The sequence below is a fragment of the Hippoglossus hippoglossus genome, chromosome 8, assembly GCF_009819705.1.
Source record: "Hippoglossus hippoglossus isolate fHipHip1 chromosome 8, fHipHip1.pri, whole genome shotgun sequence".
Lineage (NCBI taxonomy): Eukaryota > Metazoa > Chordata > Actinopteri > Pleuronectiformes > Pleuronectidae > Hippoglossus > Hippoglossus hippoglossus.
In genome coordinates, this window is record NC_047158.1 from 21,340,195 (window position 1) to 21,360,686 (window position 20,492).

The following is a 20,492-nucleotide window of genomic DNA, read 5'->3' on the forward strand; positions in this document are numbered from 1 at the left end:
AGAACATGGAGAACTCCGAACATGGAGAACATAGAGAACATGGAGAACATGGAGAACATGAAGAACCCAGAACATGGAGAACATAGAGAACATGGAGAACTCAGAACATGGAGAACTCAGAACATAGAGAACATGGAGAACTCAGAACATAGAGAACATGGAGAACATGGAGAACATGGAGAACATGGAGAACTCAGAACATGGAGAACATGGAGAACTCAGAACATAGAGAACATGGAGAACATAGAGAACATGGAGAACATGGAGAACATGAAGAACCCAGAACATGGAGAACATAGAGAACATGAAGAACCCAGAACATGAAGAACATAGAGAACATGAAGAACATAGAGAACATGGAGAACATAGAGAACAGTTGTTTTGATTAGAAAACTCAATTGAAAGCCTCCATCACAGGCCACGCCCCTCCTGCCGTACGCTCCGAAGTCGCAGCCAATGGGAACACAATCTCATGCAGCCTCCATCCAATCAGCTTCGTGGCTCTCAGATCGGGGCGGGGTTTGCCCACAGGTTTCCATTTGCGCTCCAGCAGCAGAGATCGGGAGCAACAGCGCAGCAGCGTCCGTGAGCCGGTCAGTTACTAACGGTCCTTTAATGTCTTCTGTCTGTGAGCACGGAGAGAGGTGCTGGATGTCCTCAGGACACCAGCGACACGAGCCGGGCCGGCGTGGTGTGCTCTGGCCCCGGGGAGCTCCGAGCTGCAGGACGCGCATCCATTCGGCTTTGTTAAGCTAAGCTAACATGCTAAGTGCTAGCTGTGGCTAATCATTGAATGGGGTCTCGGTGTCGTCCCCTCGACCATTTTGACCGAAAGGCAACACACCGGTGTTTTAACGGCTCTCCTGCCGGTGTGGGTCTTTGTTACCCGGTGTTAGTCAGTGTGGTCGTGTCCCCCGGGGGTCGGTGCAGCTCGGGTGGGCGAGGAGTGTATTGTGTGTGTGTGTGTGGGGGGTTGTTAGCTTGTTAGCTTGTTAGCTAAGCTAGCCGCTGCCTGTCAGCTTCTGCACTGAATTAAAATGGCGTCTGTTTTTAAATTCCCCCGATGGGGCTGTGAGCTCCGCGTCCCGGTGCGTGTGCGGCGCTTCTTTAAAAACCCTGTCTCCGAAACGCACGACGCTCCGGTGCATGTTACACGGGTGAATCTGCAGCTTGTGGGTTGTTTTCAGTTGTGTTGCTTTAACCTGTTGGCTTCTGCAACTTGTTGACTGCAACACAGAAACACATGGGAGATGCTCGTGGGCTTTAAAATGCATGTGCCCTCATGTCACGTTTTGCAGGTTATGGGACTGACCTCTACTTTTAAGATACATCTGGTTATTGTGGCGTTGCACTTTGCTCGTCTCTTTTCCTGAGTTAAAACAACAATAGCAGTGTGTGTGTGTGTTGTGCACGTGAATGTGTCCGTGTCAGCTTGTGTCACCGATGCAAACCCCATCTCTGCCTGTGAACGTGGGGCTGCATTGTGTCCCTGAGGCTTGTGATGCTGTGCCAACAGCCTCCTTCTGTCTCTACAGCTGGTGACAGCTTTATTTCACTGGGAGAAGAACAGACTCCCAGTTCACTGAGCTGGAGAAAAAACCCATTCAATGTTTTCTGAGACATCTTGTGCCCAACCACCCATCCTTTGTGCAGCTATGTTAATATTTACAATTTTGTGTATGGTTTCCCCCCCCCATAGAGACGGACTGCAACATCTTCACCTGCTGCAAGAAAGACCTATTTTAACACTGCCGTTCACTGAACATAGCAACAATGGTAATTATATAATTTCAGTCTCAATTTTATTTGAAGTTGCATATCTGTGTGTTGTGTGTAATTTTCAGACAACAAACCGACTCTCAAAACACAGGGCCACACTGAATCCTTTTGTTGAGTATCACTGATAACAGAGCAAACAAATATGTCACATCTGAACAGCTGACGAAGAACTGGTGCCAGTGTTTTGTTCTGGGAGTCTGCCCGGGGCTTTCGGAGCACATGCTGCGCCTTCCACGCTTCAGCCCTCCTTTAAATTGGCTCCGGCTGCCTGTGCACACATTTGCCTTGTGTAATCACTGGTGTTGGGAGCTTGGCAAAGACATGCGGGCCCAGCTACTCGGCGTTTTTAATTAATCAAAGGCAAGTGAGTGGCAGAGCAAGTAGGTCTTTCAGTTTAATGAAGTAGAACCGTCTTATCTTTATAAAAGCCTCACAGAGAAGGATCAGTGGACTCAGATGAATAGCGGTTCTGAATAAAACCGGGAACAGGAAGTGATGTGTTACCTCTGCTGCGTAGATCACGTGATTTTGTTTACAGCACCAGACACCGTCGACATATCTTATCACCACAAACTCTCTTGACATCTTCGTCTGTGTCTTCTACCTGCACGACACAACCCTTATCACCTCGAGATATTAGTTTTTTTTGCATCTGTTGCGCGTTAGGAGCATCATCAACACCCCCACTCGCTCGTGCTCAATCCAGCGGGGAATTGTTCACACATCGACTGCTCCTGGATTTCTACTGACTTTATCAGCCTGAGCTCCTAGTATAAAGTCCGTAGAAATCCAGGAGCGTCCACACATACACCTCTGGAGAAACTACAGAGGATCTGCGGAGTCCAGTGCACGTCTGAAAGCAGTGTCTTGTTTTTCTGCTACTGCAATTTTGGGCCTGAATAAAATTCCATGGGATCTGTTGTTAAATTCTCCCAAAATAACTCTAAGCATGGTGATGCATCATCAGACGTAGATGTCAGATTTAGCTTTGCACTTTGACAAAGTTATTAACTTCCCGCCTGGGTGCATTCATCACTCACTATTTGTGCTATGATTTGGTGTAAACTAGTCGCTGTGAACTCTGTAAACACTTTCTCATTTCTCCTTTATTCGTGATCTTACTTCTTTCCATCACTAGCCTCCCCCAATGCGCCACCGCTCAATGCGTGTCTTCATGAATGATGACCGCCATGTCATGGCCAAGCACTCTGCCATCTACCCGACGCAAGAGGAGCTGGAAAGTGTCCAGAACATGGTGTCATACACAGAGCGGGCCCTCAAGGCTGTCTCGGATTGGCTGGATAAGCAGGAGAAGGGAGTGTCTAAGCCTGAGTTGGATGGAACAGACACAGATAAAGAAAGGTGAGGAGGTGTAATTACTTCTGTTCATTAGTAAGAAATGATCAAATGGCCTTTCTCTTACCATGTGTACATTTTTTGTAGTTATCCTTTGTCCTTGTTTATTTTTGGAAGTGAGCCCAAAGACCAGGCGACCCGCACTCTGCGGGGGGTGATGAGGGTGGGCCTGGTGGCCAAAGGGCTGCTACTGAAGGGGGACCTGGACCTGGAGCTGGTGCTCCTCTGTAAGGACAAGCCTACCACCAATCTCCTGAAGAAGGTGTCTGAAAACCTGGTTACACAGCTCAAGGTAAGAACAGACCCCGGCTAATTCAGTGTTCAATATAATGAAACCCCCCAGTTTTATTAGAGCCTAACCCGTCTTGATTTTTGAGACAGACACAGAAGAGTATAAACAATATTTAAGCCAATATCCATTCTTATTATTTCTCTTATGTATCTTTTAAATATCTGTGAGAGGATAATCATCCTGCAGATTAATCATTTGAACTCTTATTTTCATACCTATCATAGCAGACCCAGCACAGTTGATCCTTGGCTGCATGTGTTGACATGAGAAAGGAATCTGTTGAAGTGATGGGTTGTTGAGGCAGCTGTAGGGATTAAGTTGTCATTCTGTGTTGGAGTTATTGTGTTCACTTTTAGAAAAGGGTGTTCCAGTCAGGGATTCTGGGGCCGATCGTTTAATATAGTATCAGCCAATATTCAACAGAGATGAGAAGAGACGCAGGATGCCTCACTTGTTGACTATTTCAACCATCAGCTCCGGGGGAAAAAACGAAAAAGGAGTCATCAAATAACTTCCTAAGTTCGAATACAAAAGTATTTCCTGAGGGGAAAAAAGTGAGCCATCTGAATTCCTTATGTCTGTTGCACTTCATTAGTGACAGTTTGTTCTGCCTCATCTGATTGACGTTTGTAGACTAATTAGAGGGAATATCGACCGATGCCGAACAGTCGCCGATCAATCGGAGCACCTTGACTTTTAGACCATAAAGGATGATAGAGATCACAAAACCTTCAACATAGTCGTTGTTCTATAAATCTGCTGTGATTTCTCATGTCTGACTCTTCTCCGCGTTCACAGCTGATCGTAGAAGACAAATATGTGGTGACCCAGAACATCCGTGAGGCGAGTATCATCATCAAGAACGCCAAGGAGCCGCCTCTCACCCTCACCATTCACTTGACTTCCCCTCTGGTTCGTGAGGAGGTTGAGAAGGCCGCCGCCGGTGGTAAGCTCCTACACAAGGACTGTAATGTTGTTTCTCTTCCTTCTTTAGTGGCGTCCTGCCTCCAGCAGGGAGGCCAGGCAGGAGACCAGACTAGACAGATATTGTTTATTGGGCCTTCAATGGAGCTAGGGGACACGAAATGCACCGTCACATAATCAAACTGTGCTATGCTTATAGCTCTCTAGCCACTCTCGTAGTTCCATGTAATGTAATTGTACATTTTTGATGGCCCAATATACAGTATAGGGCAGGTAGTTTACTGACTGTTGAAGACATGGCTTTTTATTCCCCTTGATGATCAAGGTCACCAATGAAATGAAGGCTTACTGAGAAGTTAACCAAATACAAAAAGAGAGAGAGACCACTTTGTTTGCATGTGTTTTATCATTGATGATGAACGGTTTGCATTGCAGCAAAAATGAGTAGCAGAACATGTGGTGAAACTGACTTTGGTAACGAGACCCAGCAGTGGGCTAGTGACTGTCTCTGATGTTCCATAAGAGGAAGGCTCAGGCTTACAGATAACGACACGGGACATTGGATTCTGCTCCTAGAACTGGGATCAGCCCCAGTTCTTAGGCAGTAACACAGTTGTACGCAATTTGATCAACTTTGTTATAGATAATACATAAACAAAGTACGATTTCCAGTAGCTAATCTCCTGGTTGAGAGATCTCAACAGTGGTGAGGATCTGGGTTGTTGCAGGTGTCAAACCGTGTCCTTATCTTTAGCCCTGTGCGAACAGTGATGCCCAGTTTGGGTCTTACTTTTAAGCCATCAGTTTTGCTGCAGTGTGGACTTGTTTTGATACCCACTTTTTGTGCATCTGATAACTTCTGCCTGTGGTTCCAATTCTGATTCTCTCTGTCAAGCCTTCTAGTTTGTCAATTTTTAGGGACGCTGGACCTTTGACCAACTGGCCGCTCTCTGTCTCGGAAGGGGCAAAGTGCAGTGTACCCAGTATAGGGGCGAAGGGGAGGGCCTCTACCTCCTGTTAGCACTAGAAAAGAAAAGCACGCCATTTGAGTTGAAGCAATCACGAAGAGACAACCTCCCATTTGTTACAAGCTGATGTTTTTAACCCATTAAGACCAGATGCGTGTATATACCTTTAAAAACCAGTGTGCGATGTTTGCATGCGTCTCCTCTTAAAGCTCAATGAGACGTGAGCATCTCATCCACAATGTCGTCGGTCTCCAGACCTGTGATAAGATACATTATGATTTACTGATTTTCTCACGGGAAATGTAGTTTGTTAGTGCTCTTTTCCTGCAAAAAGTTTGTAAAGTATAGTTTCAGATTATGTCTGATGATATAAGTCTAAGATAACATCAGTTTATTGACGATGAAAATAATAAGAAAGAAGATTCAGACCCGGATGATGTTTCTGCCGAACGTGGCTCCGTCAGAAAGAGACATGTTTTAGTAGGAGGAAGTAGAAGGGGGGGGTTAACCCTAACCCTGGGAAACAGTAATGATTTACAATGAAAACCAAATGTTTAAGCTATCAAACCTTTTTTACGTCATGTCTCTTTCTGCCTAAGAGGCTGAGAACTTAAAGCTTTTGTAAACGATAATACGACAACAAGTTTTAAAAGGGTCGTGTTCAAACGATGCTTAGGTTTTACAATGTCTTTCAATTTAGCGCTTTAGGTCTTCATGGGTTAAAGTGCACTTTGTTTTTAAACATTATGGATTTTGTAAATGATTCATATTTTTTACTAAGTAAACATTTAACCCACTTCTGGTGGGTTTTAAGTTTAAAGCCAGTTTGCCGGCCCGTGCAAAACCCATATAAACTGGGAGGTTGGGAGCGTTTGATGGTTCTCCAGTGGAGGGGTCCCCCTCCCCTTCCCCCTCCTGCCTGTGGTTTGGGAAGGCTGCCTGTGTTCCCCCTGGCCGGCTGACAGAACTCCCCTTGGTCAAACTGTACCTTGTCTTCTTATTCCACCTGCCAATAGAAACGCTTTCAGTCAACGATCCCCCGGATGTTCTGGACAGGCAGAAATGCCTAACTGCCTTGGCGTCTCTCCGCCACGCTAAGTGGTTCCAGGTTTGGATCTTGCCTTTATTTGTCTCTAAAACAGAAGTAGTTTTGAGTTTGGTTCTATGCTGTTTGTTCCTTTTGTCATTTATTTGGGCGTTCAATGTGTTATTTTCTTCTTTTTTTAACTCTTTTTGAAGTGTTCCTCCTGTAGTAAAACTTGACGATCTGTTGTTTCCCAGGAAACCTTTGTCATTACACTGCTGTAGAGTTGCTTTGCTCACTTAACAGGTTCCACTGCAGTGTCATATTAAAAGACGTTCATTGCTGCTTCTTAGTTTATTAGTTTCACTCAAAAAATCTGGGACTAAAACACCACGTGTCCAGGTGCAATATTTCTATTATATAATTGTTGGTGTGAGTGAGTTGATGTTTTCACATTTAAGCAAGCTACCAGTAGAGCATTGTTTGCTTCTGCATTCTGAAGTTTTTAAGAGAAAATGTGTGTTTTTTAAATAAACCATGTTGCTAATTCCTCATAGTACCGTGGCCTGTGTCATCTTTGGCTTTCACACTTTAACAATGTTGTGTTCCATCTCTGCAGCTTGTTTTTGTAGTGTGGCCTCAACCTTTCCTGCTCTCTGGCTGTTTCGTTACTGTGTGCTACCAAATCAACAGGAATATTGCACCTCGAGTCATAATTTATCTTTTTTTTTTTTAATTGCCTCTGACTTAACCATTACCCCTTTCAGTGACGCACCCATCAGCGCGTCCTTATTTGAATCAGTTCACTTGGTTCTCACGTTAAAGTTGGTCTTAAGTTGGAGGTGATTTAATTGACTCCTTTCCTCTTGATCTTTAGTGATAAGCATGATTTGTTTTTCCACTCAAACAAATGTTTTATGTCTGATAACTTCACCATCAACCATCTACGGCTTCAATTGTGAAAAGGGTCATAACTAGAGTTTCCCAAAAAGTTACACAGCTTTCTTTTATCGTCCTATATCTTTGAATATTTCCATAATGACAAAGTTAAGCTGTTAAAGTCTGTGTGGCTTCATTTTTTATTAATTTTCCATTTACTTGGATATTTAGGTTGCTTTATGACTCACACGCTCTTCCTCTTTGACTAAGGCTTCTTGTCATCCTCGTGCCCCTTCCTCCCCCTCCTCTGCTTGTGTCTCCAGGCCAGAGCTAACGGACTCCGCTCCTGTGTGATTGTCATCCGGATTCTAAGGGACCTGTGCGCCCGTGTCCCCACATGGGCCCCGCTTCGTGGTTGGGTGAGTCCCCTACACGGTCTCAACACACCAATCTTTGTGGCGCTCTGCTCCTTGTGGCTTCTGAGAATACATCCATATGTAGGAGGGTCTTTTTTTATCCTGATTTGGCTGCTCAGAACATCATAGTCATCTTTATTAACTTCCACGCATCTCTTTGATAAACATTTCTCTGCCTGGATACAAAAAAGCCAGGCCCCACCAGCACGGTTAAATTGCAGAGATGCTCTCTTACGCAGTGACCTAGAATCTCTCTGCTACTAGCCAAGCTTAAAAATAGCCTCCTTGTACAACGTCTCCCTCTCTCCCCTGCTGTGTAGCCTCTGGAGCTGATCTGTGAGAAAGCCATTGGTACAGGGAACCGGCCCATGGGGGCAGGAGAAGCTCTGCGGAGAGTTTTAGAGTGTCTGGCTTCAGGAATCCTCATGGCAGGTGTGTATGCCGAGCTTCTTCTCCAGTGTTTTGTTATAATCGCACTGTTGAAACCTCGTATTTCAGCCTTTTCCCTGTGTTTTAAATGAAATCTGCGTTGCAGATGCTGCAGGAATCTCAGATCCATGTGAGAAGGAGTCCAAAGATGCTATTGGTCACTTGGACCACCAGCAGAGAGAAGACATCACAGCTAGTGCACAAGTGAGTGAGATAAATTTGTGTGTGCACTCTAGAAGTGAATGTGAAACTCCGTCTCACTCACTGTGTGTCGTGTCCTCAGCATGCCTTAAGGCTGTCAGCTTTTGGACAGCTTCACAAAGTGCTCGGAATGGATCCACTTCCCTCTAAGATGCCCAAGAAACCTCGTAGTGAGACTCCTATCGATTACACAGGTAATTAATACTTAATACGCACTGAGACTCCAGAATATGTACATATACTGATTGTGTTTGTACCTTGTTATTATAACATTTTTATTGTCCCTGTTTCAGTGCAAATCCCACCCAGTACGGCGTATGCTCCACCGATGAAGAGGCCCATTGAGGAAGAGGAGGGAACTGATGACAAGAGTCCCAACAAGAAGAAGAAAAAGCTGCAGAAGAAATGTAAGTGTTTCTCAACACTTGAAACACAAGCACAATTATCAATCATTCCCACATTAAAATTCGAATTGAAAAGTCAAGTTCTTGCTACGGGTCGTAACAATGTCTTCATTCTGTCCTTCCCACCAGCTCCAGAGGACAAGGCCGAGCCCCCCCAGGCCATGAACGCTCTGATGAGGCTCAATCAGCTGAAGCCAGGACTCCAGTACAAACTCATTTCCCAAACTGGCCCAGTTCACGTTCCCGTCTTCACTATGGCTGTAGAGGTGGACGGCAAGACCTTCGAAGCTTCTGGTCCGTCCAAACGCACTGCCAAGCTGCACGTAGCTGTAAAGGTGAGCACAGATTTTCCAGTGGGGGGGGGGGGGGGTTTAATTAAGATTTAAATATAGCCTCAGAACCATCTGAACTGCATCTCCTTGTTATTTTAACAGAGTTGAATCTGTGTGGTCTCTTTCAGGTCCTGCTGTACATGGGTCTGCCCACAGGCGTGGAAGTCAAAGCTACTGATCCAGTAAAACCAGAGGAGACAGAAACAGTTGTGAAAGTGGAAGAGTTGAAGCCAGTACTGACACCCATCGAACCGCCCACAGCGGCCACGGGAGCAGCCAATGCAGACGCCACTGATGCTGGAGAGGTAGGCAGCTCCTCTCTTTGTGTTAGCAAGTAATCAGTGGGTGCTTTCCCCCATTAGCTGAAAGCTCTCATATCACTATCTCACTCTCTCAGACTGCTCGTCAACAGGGACCGATCCTGACCAAACACGGCAAGAACCCGGTGATGGAGCTGAACGAGAAGCGCCGCGGACTCAAGTACGAGCTCATCTCGGAGACGGGCGGCAGCCACGACAAGCGCTTCGTCATGGAGGTGGAGATTGATGGTCAGAAGTTCGAGGGCACAGGATCCAATAAGAAGGTGGCGAAGGCTTATGCTGCCCTGGCTGCGTTGGAGCGTCTCTTCCCTGAAGGCTCTGTGGCCGAGGCGGCTAAAAAGAAAAAGGGGCCACCCATGGTAAGCACCAAGAAAAACATCTACAGACACAAAATATAAAATAAAATAAAAAGAATACGCAAATCTGAAGGTGAAAGGTTCAAACTGATGAAAGCTCCAGTCGTATCATCAGGTCTCGTGTTCTCAGCAGCAGACACATCTTAATAAAATGTTCCTTTCCTCTGCAGCACACTCCAGGTTTTGGTATGATGGGAGCCTCTGGAGGCGGAGACGCAGGCCTGCACAGAGGAAGAGGTGGACGAGGTCGTGGAAGGGGCAGGGGCAGGGGCTTCAATAACGGAGGAGGCTACGGTCAAGGAGGTAAAAGCGCACTGTCGACATATTGCCTGAGCTGGTAATAAAGTTAGTAGCCATTGATATCATGATTTATTGCGTCAAAGCAGCTTATTGATTATGTGTCTTCCCTCCAGGTGGCTTCGGAACATATGGTTACGGGAACAACGCTAACGCCGGCTACAGTAAGTATTCATTTGATCTTTTATAATCCTAGATACAGGCTCTTATCTAAGCTGCAGTTAGTCTTTCATTTACCTGTGAGACATGTCTGAACCATGGGGCATGTTGATGTGTCCGGTGGCAGGAAGGTGAACCGGCCCAGGACTCACTTCTCACCTGTTTGTCTTCATCAGAGAATGTAACGTAACGCTGAAAACTGTTTCTAGCTTTAAAAAAAATAACGATGTGTTAATACCAAACCTTGTTGGGATGTTCCCAGTTCATATATTTTACATTTCTCTGCTTTAAGCCACAGGATTGAATCTGTTTTTGACAAGTCCCCTCTTATGAGACACCTTTTCGTCCTTCTGGCAGCCTGTTCTGAGGACTGACCTACCAGAGCGTGACAGGAGCAGAGAAATCTAAAAAACCCAATAATTCAGTTTTAATGTAATCTGACCCAACCAGTCATTCAACTGCCGCCTTTTATGGCAGAAAACAAATCTAATTTTGATATTTTTTCCCCCTTCTCTGCCCTGTCTCACTCTTTAGGTGACTTTGTCTCAGACTGCTATGGCTACCACGAGTTTGCGACATAGATCTTCCCCCAGTGTTTTAGAAAAATCAAAAACAGTCTTGTAGAGAGGAGTAAAAAAATGTACAAAATCCACAATAGTGTTGCAACAGCACCATGAACTCCCTTCACCACCAAGTCCGCAACCCTGGGAATAAAGCGCCAACAGCCTCTCCGCCCTGTCTTGCCAATCCACTTGTCACGCTCTGAAGCCTCCAGGAGACGATCTGCCCCTGCATGCACGTAGCCATAATTCAACTACTGTTCTCTCAACTTGCCTGTGGACGCAGCCGAACAGCTGGACCTCCCCTGAACCGCGGGGCTGGTTCACTGTAGAGTTTCTCCACGTGTCAGAACTCGGACGGGGCTTTGTTCCTGGATCAGGATTTGAGGGAAAGCCCGTAGGAGCTGGACAACTTACTGCCTTTGGGACAATTGTCAAGACAGAAGCAGTGTTCTGTCTCTGTCTCCATCCTGTTTACCGAGATGATAATAATACTGAGAAAATCTTAGCATGAGTTGTTCTTCTGTCATTGTCGAGCCTTCCTGTCACATGCATTGAGCTTATTTTGTATTTTCTGCCTTGCTTTTTAAAAATGACCTCACTGTTTATATGAAGTTTGCGGTTTCTGTGTGATATCAGCAACACTGTCTAGTCCGAGCTACACTGAATGCATGATGGTCTTACTTTGGCAGTATGTTGTTATCGCCGTGTTCCATCTGTAACAGCATCGGGCGTCGATGAACTGAGCTTGTTGGCACGAGGTTTACACACAGATCGGCTGAAATGGAAAATCTGATGTTTGATTACCTTTTTTATGATTTTAGTTGTTTTTTTAATAAATGTCACTGTCACTCCTGTCTTACTCAAGGGTCTGAATTCATTATTTACATGAATGTGCTGATATGCAAGCAGTAGTATAAGATATATATATAAATATAATATATCCTGTTATGCCCGTTTTAAGACTGTGCCGTGCTGTTGTTTCCCAGGTTACTATAACAATGGTGGCACAAACGGAGGAGACGGGGCATCAAGCAGCCCATCGGACGGCCCTCCCGCCAGCACAGCACCGGATGAAGCACAGGGCGCCTACGGGTCGTACTACCAGAACGACGCAGGCTACACTGCCACTGCTGCCGCCAAAGTCCCGAAAAAGAAACCCCCCATGCACAAGGCAGTGAAGGCACCATTTCCAGGTCCTCCGGGGACAAACAGTGCAGCTGCTGGGGGCTACCAGTCCACCAGTCCCTCAGGGCAGGCCTCCTATAACCAGTATGGCCAGGGTTATGGGCAGGGAAAGAAGAACTTCAACCAGAACCAGGGTGGAACGGGTGGATACATGTACAGCACTGCCTATCCCAGCCAGGTGACGGGGGGCACTGGGGGGAGCCAAGACTATAGTTATGATGGTGAGTTAAAGGATTTGTTTTAAATAAGATTCTTCATTCAGACATTTCTTATCTTCCCCTTGACAATAGATTCTCTGGGGTTTCAGGTCAAAGCAAATCAAGCATATTCAAATCTCTACCTAATTTCACTGTCTCTTTCCTTGTAGGCTTCAACAGCCAGTCCACTTACAACGCACCGGGAGCAGGAGGAGCAGCAGGCAGCGGCAACAACCAGGGCTTCGGCAACAACCACTCTCAGTACCACAACCCAACAGGCTACGGCAGAGGAGACGGAAGCATGAACTACCAGTACAGATAGACTCTATCACTCCGTCTGAGACTCACGGGCGTGTGTGTGTGTGTGTGTGTGGGTGGGTGTGTGTGTGTGAAGCCTTCTCCAAAGAAAGTGATTGACGGCTTGCCCTGTGCGCTCTGCCTTGTCCATGTTCTTTGCTTCTGTGCTTTTGAGTTTATATGTAGCACATGTGGGCACAAAGTGAGAGGTCAGACCTGGGTCGTGGCTAAGTTTAGTGGTCTGTTTCAGTGGTCTGGTCAGTGCTTAGTCCTGTGGTTTTAGGTTATTCTAATTATGTTTTTTATTTTTAAATGTGCTACCAGTCGTCGTCATCACTCAATTTGAAGGCTGATGTCAAAAGCTTCTCACCTTCTCTGGTTTGATTACCTTTCTTCTGAAGACTGTGGACAAATGTTTTTCTCTCATAATGGAATTAGTAAAATCATGTAGTTTGAAACTACAACGGTTGTTGTACTTTTTGTAACAATTCAATTGATCCAAATAGTTCAGTCTCTTCTTCAATGTGTGTATTTTATTTTAATCTTTCTTTAGTTTTTATCTAACGTGATGTAGTTATTTCAATCAATGGTTTTGGAGATTACTGGAAAATACTTACATTCTGATGTTCTATCCACATCTCTGCTCAGTGTAGCTTTTTGATTGGGTGGGATTTGTTCTTGTTAATGTATAACAGTGTGTATTAATAAATGATTTTTATTTTGAATTGATGTCTCAAGGATTTTTTGCCACTGATACTTTATTAATAAATGGTTAATTCTATAGCTTATTAATGAGAACGTGTCCTAGAAAGGGTAAGTCAAAATAATACCCACATCTTTGTGATGAAATAAAGCTAAAATAGAGGGTGTTTATATTTCATATAAAGAGTAAACATGTTTTAAATGAAATAAATAACTACAAATACAAGTAACAAAAAAAAAATATATTAATGCACCAGCATTTGAATTTATACAGAAATAAGTCAAATAATTAATGCGCTGTCTGACATTCTTTTTGATGACAGTAATTTTGTTGCATAAATTTTAGAATCAAAAGATGCAAAATTCACAAGATTAATATTAATCACATAATATAACCAATAATATGAATTTACAAAAAAATACAAGAACATTTTTCATGTTCTCCGAGGCAAAGAAAAATACTTACAGCCACTCATGAAAATGTAATATTTATGTTTATATATTAAGTGTCTTTAAGTTGTACTTTTAAATATTTTTAAAGTATTATAATGCTTTTAAATTAAATTATTTTATTATTAATAAAGTATAATTTAGCCAAAGGATTGAAAATATGCAATATTCACAGTATCAATTGTATTTTTAAAAATTCTAAGGAATGATTTATAGGATGTATCATTATGTATTTGTCGTTCTTATTTTATTATTATTCAATAAATGAACATTGGTAATTACGGTAATTGGTTTCCTCATTTTTTTAGCAGCGAATTGTTAACGCCCCCTTACTTGAATACATTCGGCCTATGGTATAAGACGTCACTTCCGCTCCCTCTTAGGCCACGCAGGGATCCAACATGGCGGACACCGGTGCGGTGGAGACGCTCCTCCGGCTCCTCGAGAAGACGGACGGCGGCGTGGAGAGCCTGGAAGTGGCGGCCAGCCTCGGGGTGGACCACCAGGTCATCGTCGGGGCCGTGAAGAGTCTGCAGGCCGCCGGCGACGTGAGTTTCCCGGCGTGAGAGGGCAGCGGAAGTCCCGACCGTCAACATGATGCAACACGGAGGTTTGAGGTGACACTCAGGTTTAATGTCGGTCCGGTTTGTTCCAGCTCATCTCCGCCGAGCAGCGCTCCTCCAAACACTGGGAGCTGACCGACGAGGGCACGGACACGGCCCGGCACGGCAGCCAGGAAGCCCGGGTGCTCGGCTCCATCCCGCCGGAGGGTCTGGCCCAGAGTGAGCTGATGGTGAGGCAGCAGGTGGAGGTTCAGCTCCATCACATCCACAAGCTAATGAGGCTAATGAAGCTAATGTAGAAACACAGGAGCTGATGGTGAAGCAGCAGGTGGAGGTGGAGGTTCAGCTCCATCACATCCACAAGCTAATGAAGCTAATGTAGAAACACAGGAGCTGATGGTGAAGCAGCAGGTGGAGGTTCAGCTCCATCACATCCACAAGCTAATGAGGCTAATGAGGCTAATGTAGAAACACAGGAGCTGATGGTGAAGCAGCAGGTGGAGGTTCAGCTCCACCACATCATCCACAAGCTAATGAAGCTAATGTAGAAACACAGGGAAACATGGCCCTGCTATGAACCTGCTGTGGTCCAATGCTTTGTGAACCACTGACGAGTAACAGACTTTAATATTGTTGAATATAATTGACCCACAACAGTTTCACAATGAATCCAAAGTATTTTTTGACTCTTCTGTGTCCCCAGACATTGATTTGTGTGCTTCTAACTTCTATTTCAGGTTTATCATATATTAAATTTCTATAATAGAGACAACCAGTCACACCTGTGGTCAATTTAGAGTCTCCAATTACGCTAATGTCTTAGGGAGGAAACACCTGGAGGAAACGCACACACAAGAACATTCAGGAACCTTCTTGCTGTGGGTTAACAGTGACGATTAGATTTAATGAGTTCAGTGAACAATCATTTTAACATTTGACCGTCACAAGTGAAAAGCACATTAGTGGTTTTCCAGTGCAAGTTACCAGTTTGTGTTTCCAGTGGTGAACGTCTGTTTTTCTGTCCCTGTGTAGAAACTGTCCTTCGGGAAGGTCGGCTTCAGCAAGGCCATGTCCAACAAGTGGATCCGAGTGGACAAGGCGCACGAGGGCGGCCCCAGGATCTTCAGATCTGTACGTGTTTCTACACAATGTCCTTGAGTGGTCGGTTGTCACGTCAGTAAGTTGCATGTGTTTTTGTTTGTGTTGTGCTGCGGCCGTCAGGTGGAGAACATCGAGGACCAGGTCCGAGAGAAGCTGCTGCTGGTGCAGAAAGGAAACGGCTCTCAGCTGGAGGAGAAGGAGAAGAACGAGCTGAAGAAGAGAAAGCTGCTCTCTGAAGTGTGAGTCTGAGGCCTCCACATGTGGTGAATGTGTGTTTGTCTGGCAGTAGGGGGCAGTAGAGGGTTTGTTGTTCCTCAGTGTTTGAGGGTTTTTATCTGAAACTAATAGAAGCTCAGTGTGATTCATTGAATTCTCTGAATCAATCTGCTTTTGTTTTGTAAAGTATGATTCTTAAACTTGACAGAAATATGGATTTACATGTTTGCTTCTGCGAAAACAATATTACGAATAAGGTCTTTAAATATGTTTAGGTACGACTTAATTATATTAACATCCATTAAAGTTCCTCTTTTAAAGTGAAATGTTTTTAAAGAGAAGTGTTTGTGGCATAAACCGTTTTGTGATGTCTCCATGTGTAGTTCTGCTAACGGAGCCAACAAACAGCCAAGGCGGAGTTGATGGTAGTTAGAAGTCATTTTAATTTGTGTGTTCAGGACGGTGAAGACTTACTGGATCACCAAAGGAAACTCCTTCAGCACGACTCTCACCAAACAGGAGACGGAGCTCACACCTGAGATGATCGCCACGTGAGTCCACTTTGTGTTAACTCGGCTGGAGAACGTGTCCTGTTTGCTCTCCTCTGTCTGTCAGTGACGGTGTGACGGGTCTCAAACAGAGGACACAGAGAAACCTCTGCCCTTATAAAGGGGACGAGTCCAAAGATGAGGACTTTGTCCTAAAGGCAGGGCAGGACACGATCATAGGGACCGAAAAGATGATTTACATCAGTGCTTCATGAATAAATAATGCAGCTCGTACAGTTTTGACGAGGTATTAATGAGAAGAAGTGCTGATTCTGTTGGATCAGCTGAGGTCAGAGCTGCAGGTCCCCCCCCCCCCCGACCCACGCTCCTGACTTGTCTCTTCTTTTTTTTCTTCCTCGACTCAGAGGCAACTGGAAAGAGAAGAAATTCAAACCCTACAACTTCGAGGCCATGGGCGTCGCCCCAGACTGTGGCCACCTGCACCCGCTGATGAAGGTTCGAACTCAGTTCAGACAGATCTTCCTGGAGATGGGGTGAGTCCCTGTAACTAACGACGAATCCACACACACTGTTAAACCAGAAAACACAATAAATGAACTCTGTTTTTCTGCAGCTTCACCGAGATGCCGACCAACAACTTCATAGAAAGCTCCTTCTGGAACTTCGACTCCTTGTTTCAGCCGCAGCAGCATCCGGCCAGAGACCAGCACGACACCTTCTTCCTGTCCGGTAAGACGGAGACTGTGTCTGATACTTTCTGTCCAGATAGACATTTTCCTGCTGAATTCTCACTTCGGTATTTAATGGACATTTTACGAGGGGGGCTGCAGGAAAAGTTCCAGAAAATGTCCGTAGCTTTCTCACATAAACCCCCAGCATGTGATCCGGTCCCTGTGATTTTTAAGTTGATCATTCACCACGTGGATCATTTTTCAGATCCAGCCGTCGCCCACGAGTTCCCTCAGGATTATCTGGAGCGGGTGAAGAAGGTCCACTCGGAGGGAGGCTTCGGTTCACAAGGGTGAGTCACACGCTCGCACAACAAATACAATCATCAGCATCAACGACACCTACATCATGATCCAACTTCCTGTTTCAGGTACAAATGCGAATGGAAGATCGAGGAGGCTCAGAAGAACATCCTCCGAACTCACACTACAGCCGTCAGCGCACGCATGTTGTATAAACTCGCACAACAGGTGAGGTGCACAAACATTTATACATGTATTTGAACTGTTGTGGTCCATGTCCCATCCACTAACAAGGAGGAGGCAGAGTTTATGACCTTATGTTCCTCCTTTATGCTGTAAATGTTTATTTAGGAACAAATCTGTTCAGCTGTGATCCGAACTCTTAACGAGAGTGACGACGGTTATAGGAACAGAGTCGTTCAGTGATCATGTGACCACACAGTTAATTTACTGTATCTGTGTCTTCATCAAACCAGGAGAAGTTCACCCCCGTCAAGTATTTCTCCATCGACCGGGTCTTCAGGAATGAGACGTTAGACGCCACCCACCTGGCCGAGTTCCACCAGATCGAGGGCGTGGTGGCCGACTACGGACTCACACTGGGAGACCTGATGGGCATCCTGCACGACTTCTTCACCAAACTGGGTCAGGACACATTCTGGTGCTTGTGCTGAAATTAAAGATGCAAATACACGAAGCCACGTATTCCTGCAAACGGTTTCACCAAAGCATGATGCTACTCGCATGTTCTCTTCAGTGTTTTTTCCACATGACGTGTTTGAATGATTTTATTTCTTGTTTTGTATTTTTCTGTTTTCTAGGAATTACCAAACTACGCTTCAAACCTGCCTACAACCCGTACACAGAGCCCAGCATGGAAGTGTTCAGCTACCATGAAGGTACGTGTGTAAAACCTGGATCTGACTCTTTAACATCTTTAACAAGTCAAAGCAAGTGTTGGCCCTTTGATATCTGTGGTAAACGCATCTGTAAACTTACCAACAGATTTTTCTACAAGCTTTTGTCTGTAAAATATCCTTTTCTATGTATTTCCGTTCCTCCACACAACACAATGATTCTGTGTTTGAGTGTCAGTCCTGTTTCGTGGGCTTGGTTGCTCCACCAGCTTCATCTCGTGTCATTCTCTACGTGCAGGACTGAAAAAGTGGGTGGAGGTTGGAAACTCGGGCGTCTTCAGACCAGAGATGCTGCTGCCCATGGGTCTTCCAGAGGATGTGTCCGTCATCGCCTGGGGGCTGTCGCTGGAGAGGTGAACGAACACAGACCTGAAAACAAACTGTCTCTGCAGGTTTAGAGATCACAGCCGACCTGCCACTGTTTTTAATGACGTTAAAAATGGCGTTAATGACTGTTTTGAAAATGGGAGCATGTTTGTCTCTCGCATATGAAGAAGCCACCACTGCTATTACAGGAAATGCTCTGAAATTAATATGTGAAATTCTGTCTGATGAATGCAAACTGATCAATCGGTCGGACTCTAGTCAGACCTGTGATAAGTAAGTGGGACATGTTGTTACGCTGCTGCTCACTGCGTCTCCTCCTCTGTCCTGCAGACCCACGATGATCAAATACGGCATCAACAACATCAGGGAGCTGGTGGGACACAAGGTGAACCTGCAGATGGTCTACGACGGCCCCATCTGTCGTCTGGACTCCTGAGCGTCACCACAACGACTTTATCTTTTACCATGTGACATCTCGTGTCTGACTCCTCCTGCCAGTTGTTCCTAATCCAACAGGCAGGGGGCCTCGGTTTCCTGCAGACGAGTCTGCAAAGGGCTTCGAGGTGTAGGAGCAGACTTTGTATGAACTGGATGCTCTGCTCTCTGCTGCTTCGCAGAACATTGAGTCAGGAGACATGTTACTCGTATAAAGTTTCTACTTGTACAGGGAGAAAAACAACTTTTGCAATGTGACAAACATAAAATGACGTTTTTTTTTCCAAATCTGACTTGTGTGTTTCTTGTTGTAATCGACGGTTTAAGACTTGAACTCTGGAGGATACTCTCACAAGTGGGTCGGGAGCTCCGGAGGTTTCCTTCACGTGACGGGAGATTCCCTCGGTCACAGTGTGTTGAGCTGTTGTAATTGTGCTACTTTCCAGATATAGATCCACTGGATGTTTGTATAACCATGTTGTGCTGAAGGTTTGTTTTTGTGATGAAGTGTTTGGATGTGACTCGACCGTTTTGGCTTCTGAGTAACTCCAAAGATCTGGGATTACATTTGACCATCACTGGTTAAACAAACAGCCTGGGAACCAATCAGCTGTCAACAGGTTGTTGTTCAACAAAGGAGTTTGTTCTAAATGAACAGAGCTGATTTCAGGATGTTTTTGTTGATGGGTTTTGACCCAAAGAAGAACGGATTAGATTCTGGTCTAGATTCAGGATTGTTTTGTTTACTTCACTTTAACATAGACGGTTTCTGAGTGCGATGATTTAGATTTTAGTTTTTTTTTATTCTTGTGATCTTTCCTCCATTAGGGTTTGTTGTATTAAATGTGAGTACAGTAAAGTTCAGACCTTGACTTCACTAAGCTCTGCTGCAGCATCTGATCACGTGACGCTGCTCAGAGTGAGAACACAGACATCTGTCAAAAGCTTTGGCCTTTCCAAAATAAATTGTGCACCAATAGTGGAATACTTTGTGTTAGATGTCGACCAGAAGCTGTTGAATTTGTATTTATAAAATTTCCTCTGAGTTTTGAAGCGGCCTCATCTGCAGAGAAGTCACTGGACGTCCTCTCGCCTCATTGAGTGAAAGTTCAGGTCTCAGAATAGCAGCTGGTGTTAAAATGGGAAATCAGCTCACTTTCCTGGGACTCCACTAACTCTCGTGCTTTAATCTGCACTGTGGGGCCCGACAGACGGGGGGGGGGGGGAATCCGTGAGTGCGTGCGACACCTGCGGTAAAGGCCCCAGGATTACGTTGTGTTGTTGAATTGCTGGAACTCCGTTAAGTCTTCCTCCGAAGCTAATCCCTCCGTGTCTTGAAATAACATGTGAGTGCAGTGCGGCGGCCAGCAGGTCGGTGGAAACAGCTTCGTTGACCTCCACCTTTTTTCTTTCATTCTGATCTTTAAGTTTGACTCAACTGGACCAAAAAAAAGACACAAACCTGTGATCTCTGACTTTATGTGTAATCTCCACAATGACTTTATGTGTAATCTCCTGGTGAACAGGTGGATTATATCGGAACAGCAGATGGACAAACTTTCAATCTCATCCTGCTCCAACAAACAAAAGTCAACTCAGCCTGAACATGCAGCAGCAGCATCTCGACTACAGTGTTTGTACAAAGAAATAAGTCACAGTGTCGCCATGACACACGTAGAGCAGCTTCTCCCTGAAGCTCAGGCACAGAGACGACGCCCAGTGATCTTCTGCACTAATCCTCTCCGTCCTTTGGGTGTCCTTCTCCTGGTGTTTGACTCTTCTGCTGATATGTTAAGTGAGACGGGAGGCAACAGTCTGGACACTTTGAGGAATGAGTCGTGATGTCAGACAGGACACGGAGGAGTGTTGCTGTGAGACAGTTTCTACACACACGGGTTTAAATGACATCTCCTCACAGCCACG

At 45.1% G+C, this 20,492-nt stretch overlaps 2 protein-coding genes across 5 annotated transcripts; both read left to right on the forward strand.

The window, feature by feature from the left end:
- The first annotated feature begins 486 nt into the window (after positions 1 to 486).
- On the forward strand, positions 487 to 12,433 carry LOC117766146 (interleukin enhancer-binding factor 3 homolog). 4 transcript variants are annotated; one of them, XM_034592890.1, is made up of 18 exons: positions 487 to 593; positions 1,700 to 1,776; positions 2,918 to 3,141; positions 3,244 to 3,427; positions 4,226 to 4,373; positions 6,336 to 6,427; positions 7,546 to 7,641; positions 7,959 to 8,070; positions 8,174 to 8,271; positions 8,351 to 8,462; positions 8,562 to 8,675; positions 8,802 to 9,007; positions 9,133 to 9,309; positions 9,402 to 9,683; positions 9,851 to 9,983; positions 10,094 to 10,141; positions 11,686 to 12,105; positions 12,252 to 12,433. In XM_034592890.1, the coding sequence occupies exons 2-18, from the start codon at positions 1,774 to 1,776 to the stop codon at positions 12,401 to 12,403; spliced, it is 2,601 nt and encodes an 866-aa protein (XP_034448781.1). In that variant the 5' UTR covers positions 487 to 593; positions 1,700 to 1,773; the 3' UTR covers positions 12,404 to 12,433. The 4 variants fall into 4 exon arrangements, with proteins under 4 accessions (XP_034448781.1, XP_034448783.1, XP_034448782.1 ...); XM_034592892.1 differs by having other exon boundaries at positions 9,417 to 9,683; XM_034592891.1 differs by having other exon boundaries at positions 8,183 to 8,271.
- A 1,462-nt stretch (positions 12,434 to 13,895) lies between these two features.
- On the forward strand, positions 13,896 to 18,862 carry farsa (phenylalanyl-tRNA synthetase subunit alpha). The gene is made up of 13 exons (XM_034592378.1): positions 13,896 to 14,078; positions 14,186 to 14,323; positions 15,126 to 15,224; positions 15,315 to 15,433; positions 15,869 to 15,961; positions 16,324 to 16,452; positions 16,533 to 16,648; positions 16,856 to 16,940; positions 17,019 to 17,118; positions 17,367 to 17,535; positions 17,712 to 17,789; positions 18,046 to 18,160; positions 18,465 to 18,862. The coding sequence occupies exons 1-13, from the start codon at positions 13,932 to 13,934 to the stop codon at positions 18,568 to 18,570; spliced, it is 1,494 nt and encodes a 497-aa protein (XP_034448269.1). The 5' UTR covers positions 13,896 to 13,931; the 3' UTR covers positions 18,571 to 18,862.
- The last annotated feature ends 1,630 nt before the right edge of the window (positions 18,863 to 20,492 follow it).

What these genes read in the sequence shown, in the direction of transcription:
- LOC117766146 (XM_034592890.1), top strand. An exon ending in GGGCCCCGCTTCGTGGTTGG is followed by an intron (nt 7,642 to 7,958) that starts GTGAGTCCCCTA and finishes CCTGCTGTGTAG; the next exon opens with CCTCTGGAGCTGATCTGTGA. An exon ending in AGAAAAAGGGGCCACCCATG is followed by an intron (nt 9,684 to 9,850) that starts GTAAGCACCAAG and finishes TTTCCTCTGCAG; the next exon opens with CACACTCCAGGTTTTGGTAT.
- farsa (XM_034592378.1), top strand. Translation starts at nt 13,932, where the DNA reads ATGGCGGACACCGGTGCGGTGGAGACGCTCCTCCGGCTCCTCGAGAAG. An exon ending in ACACCTGAGATGATCGCCAC is followed by an intron (nt 15,962 to 16,323) that starts GTGAGTCCACTT and finishes TCCTCGACTCAG; the next exon opens with AGGCAACTGGAAAGAGAAGA. An exon ending in CGACACCTTCTTCCTGTCCG is followed by an intron (nt 16,649 to 16,855) that starts GTAAGACGGAGA and finishes ATCATTTTTCAG; the next exon opens with ATCCAGCCGTCGCCCACGAG.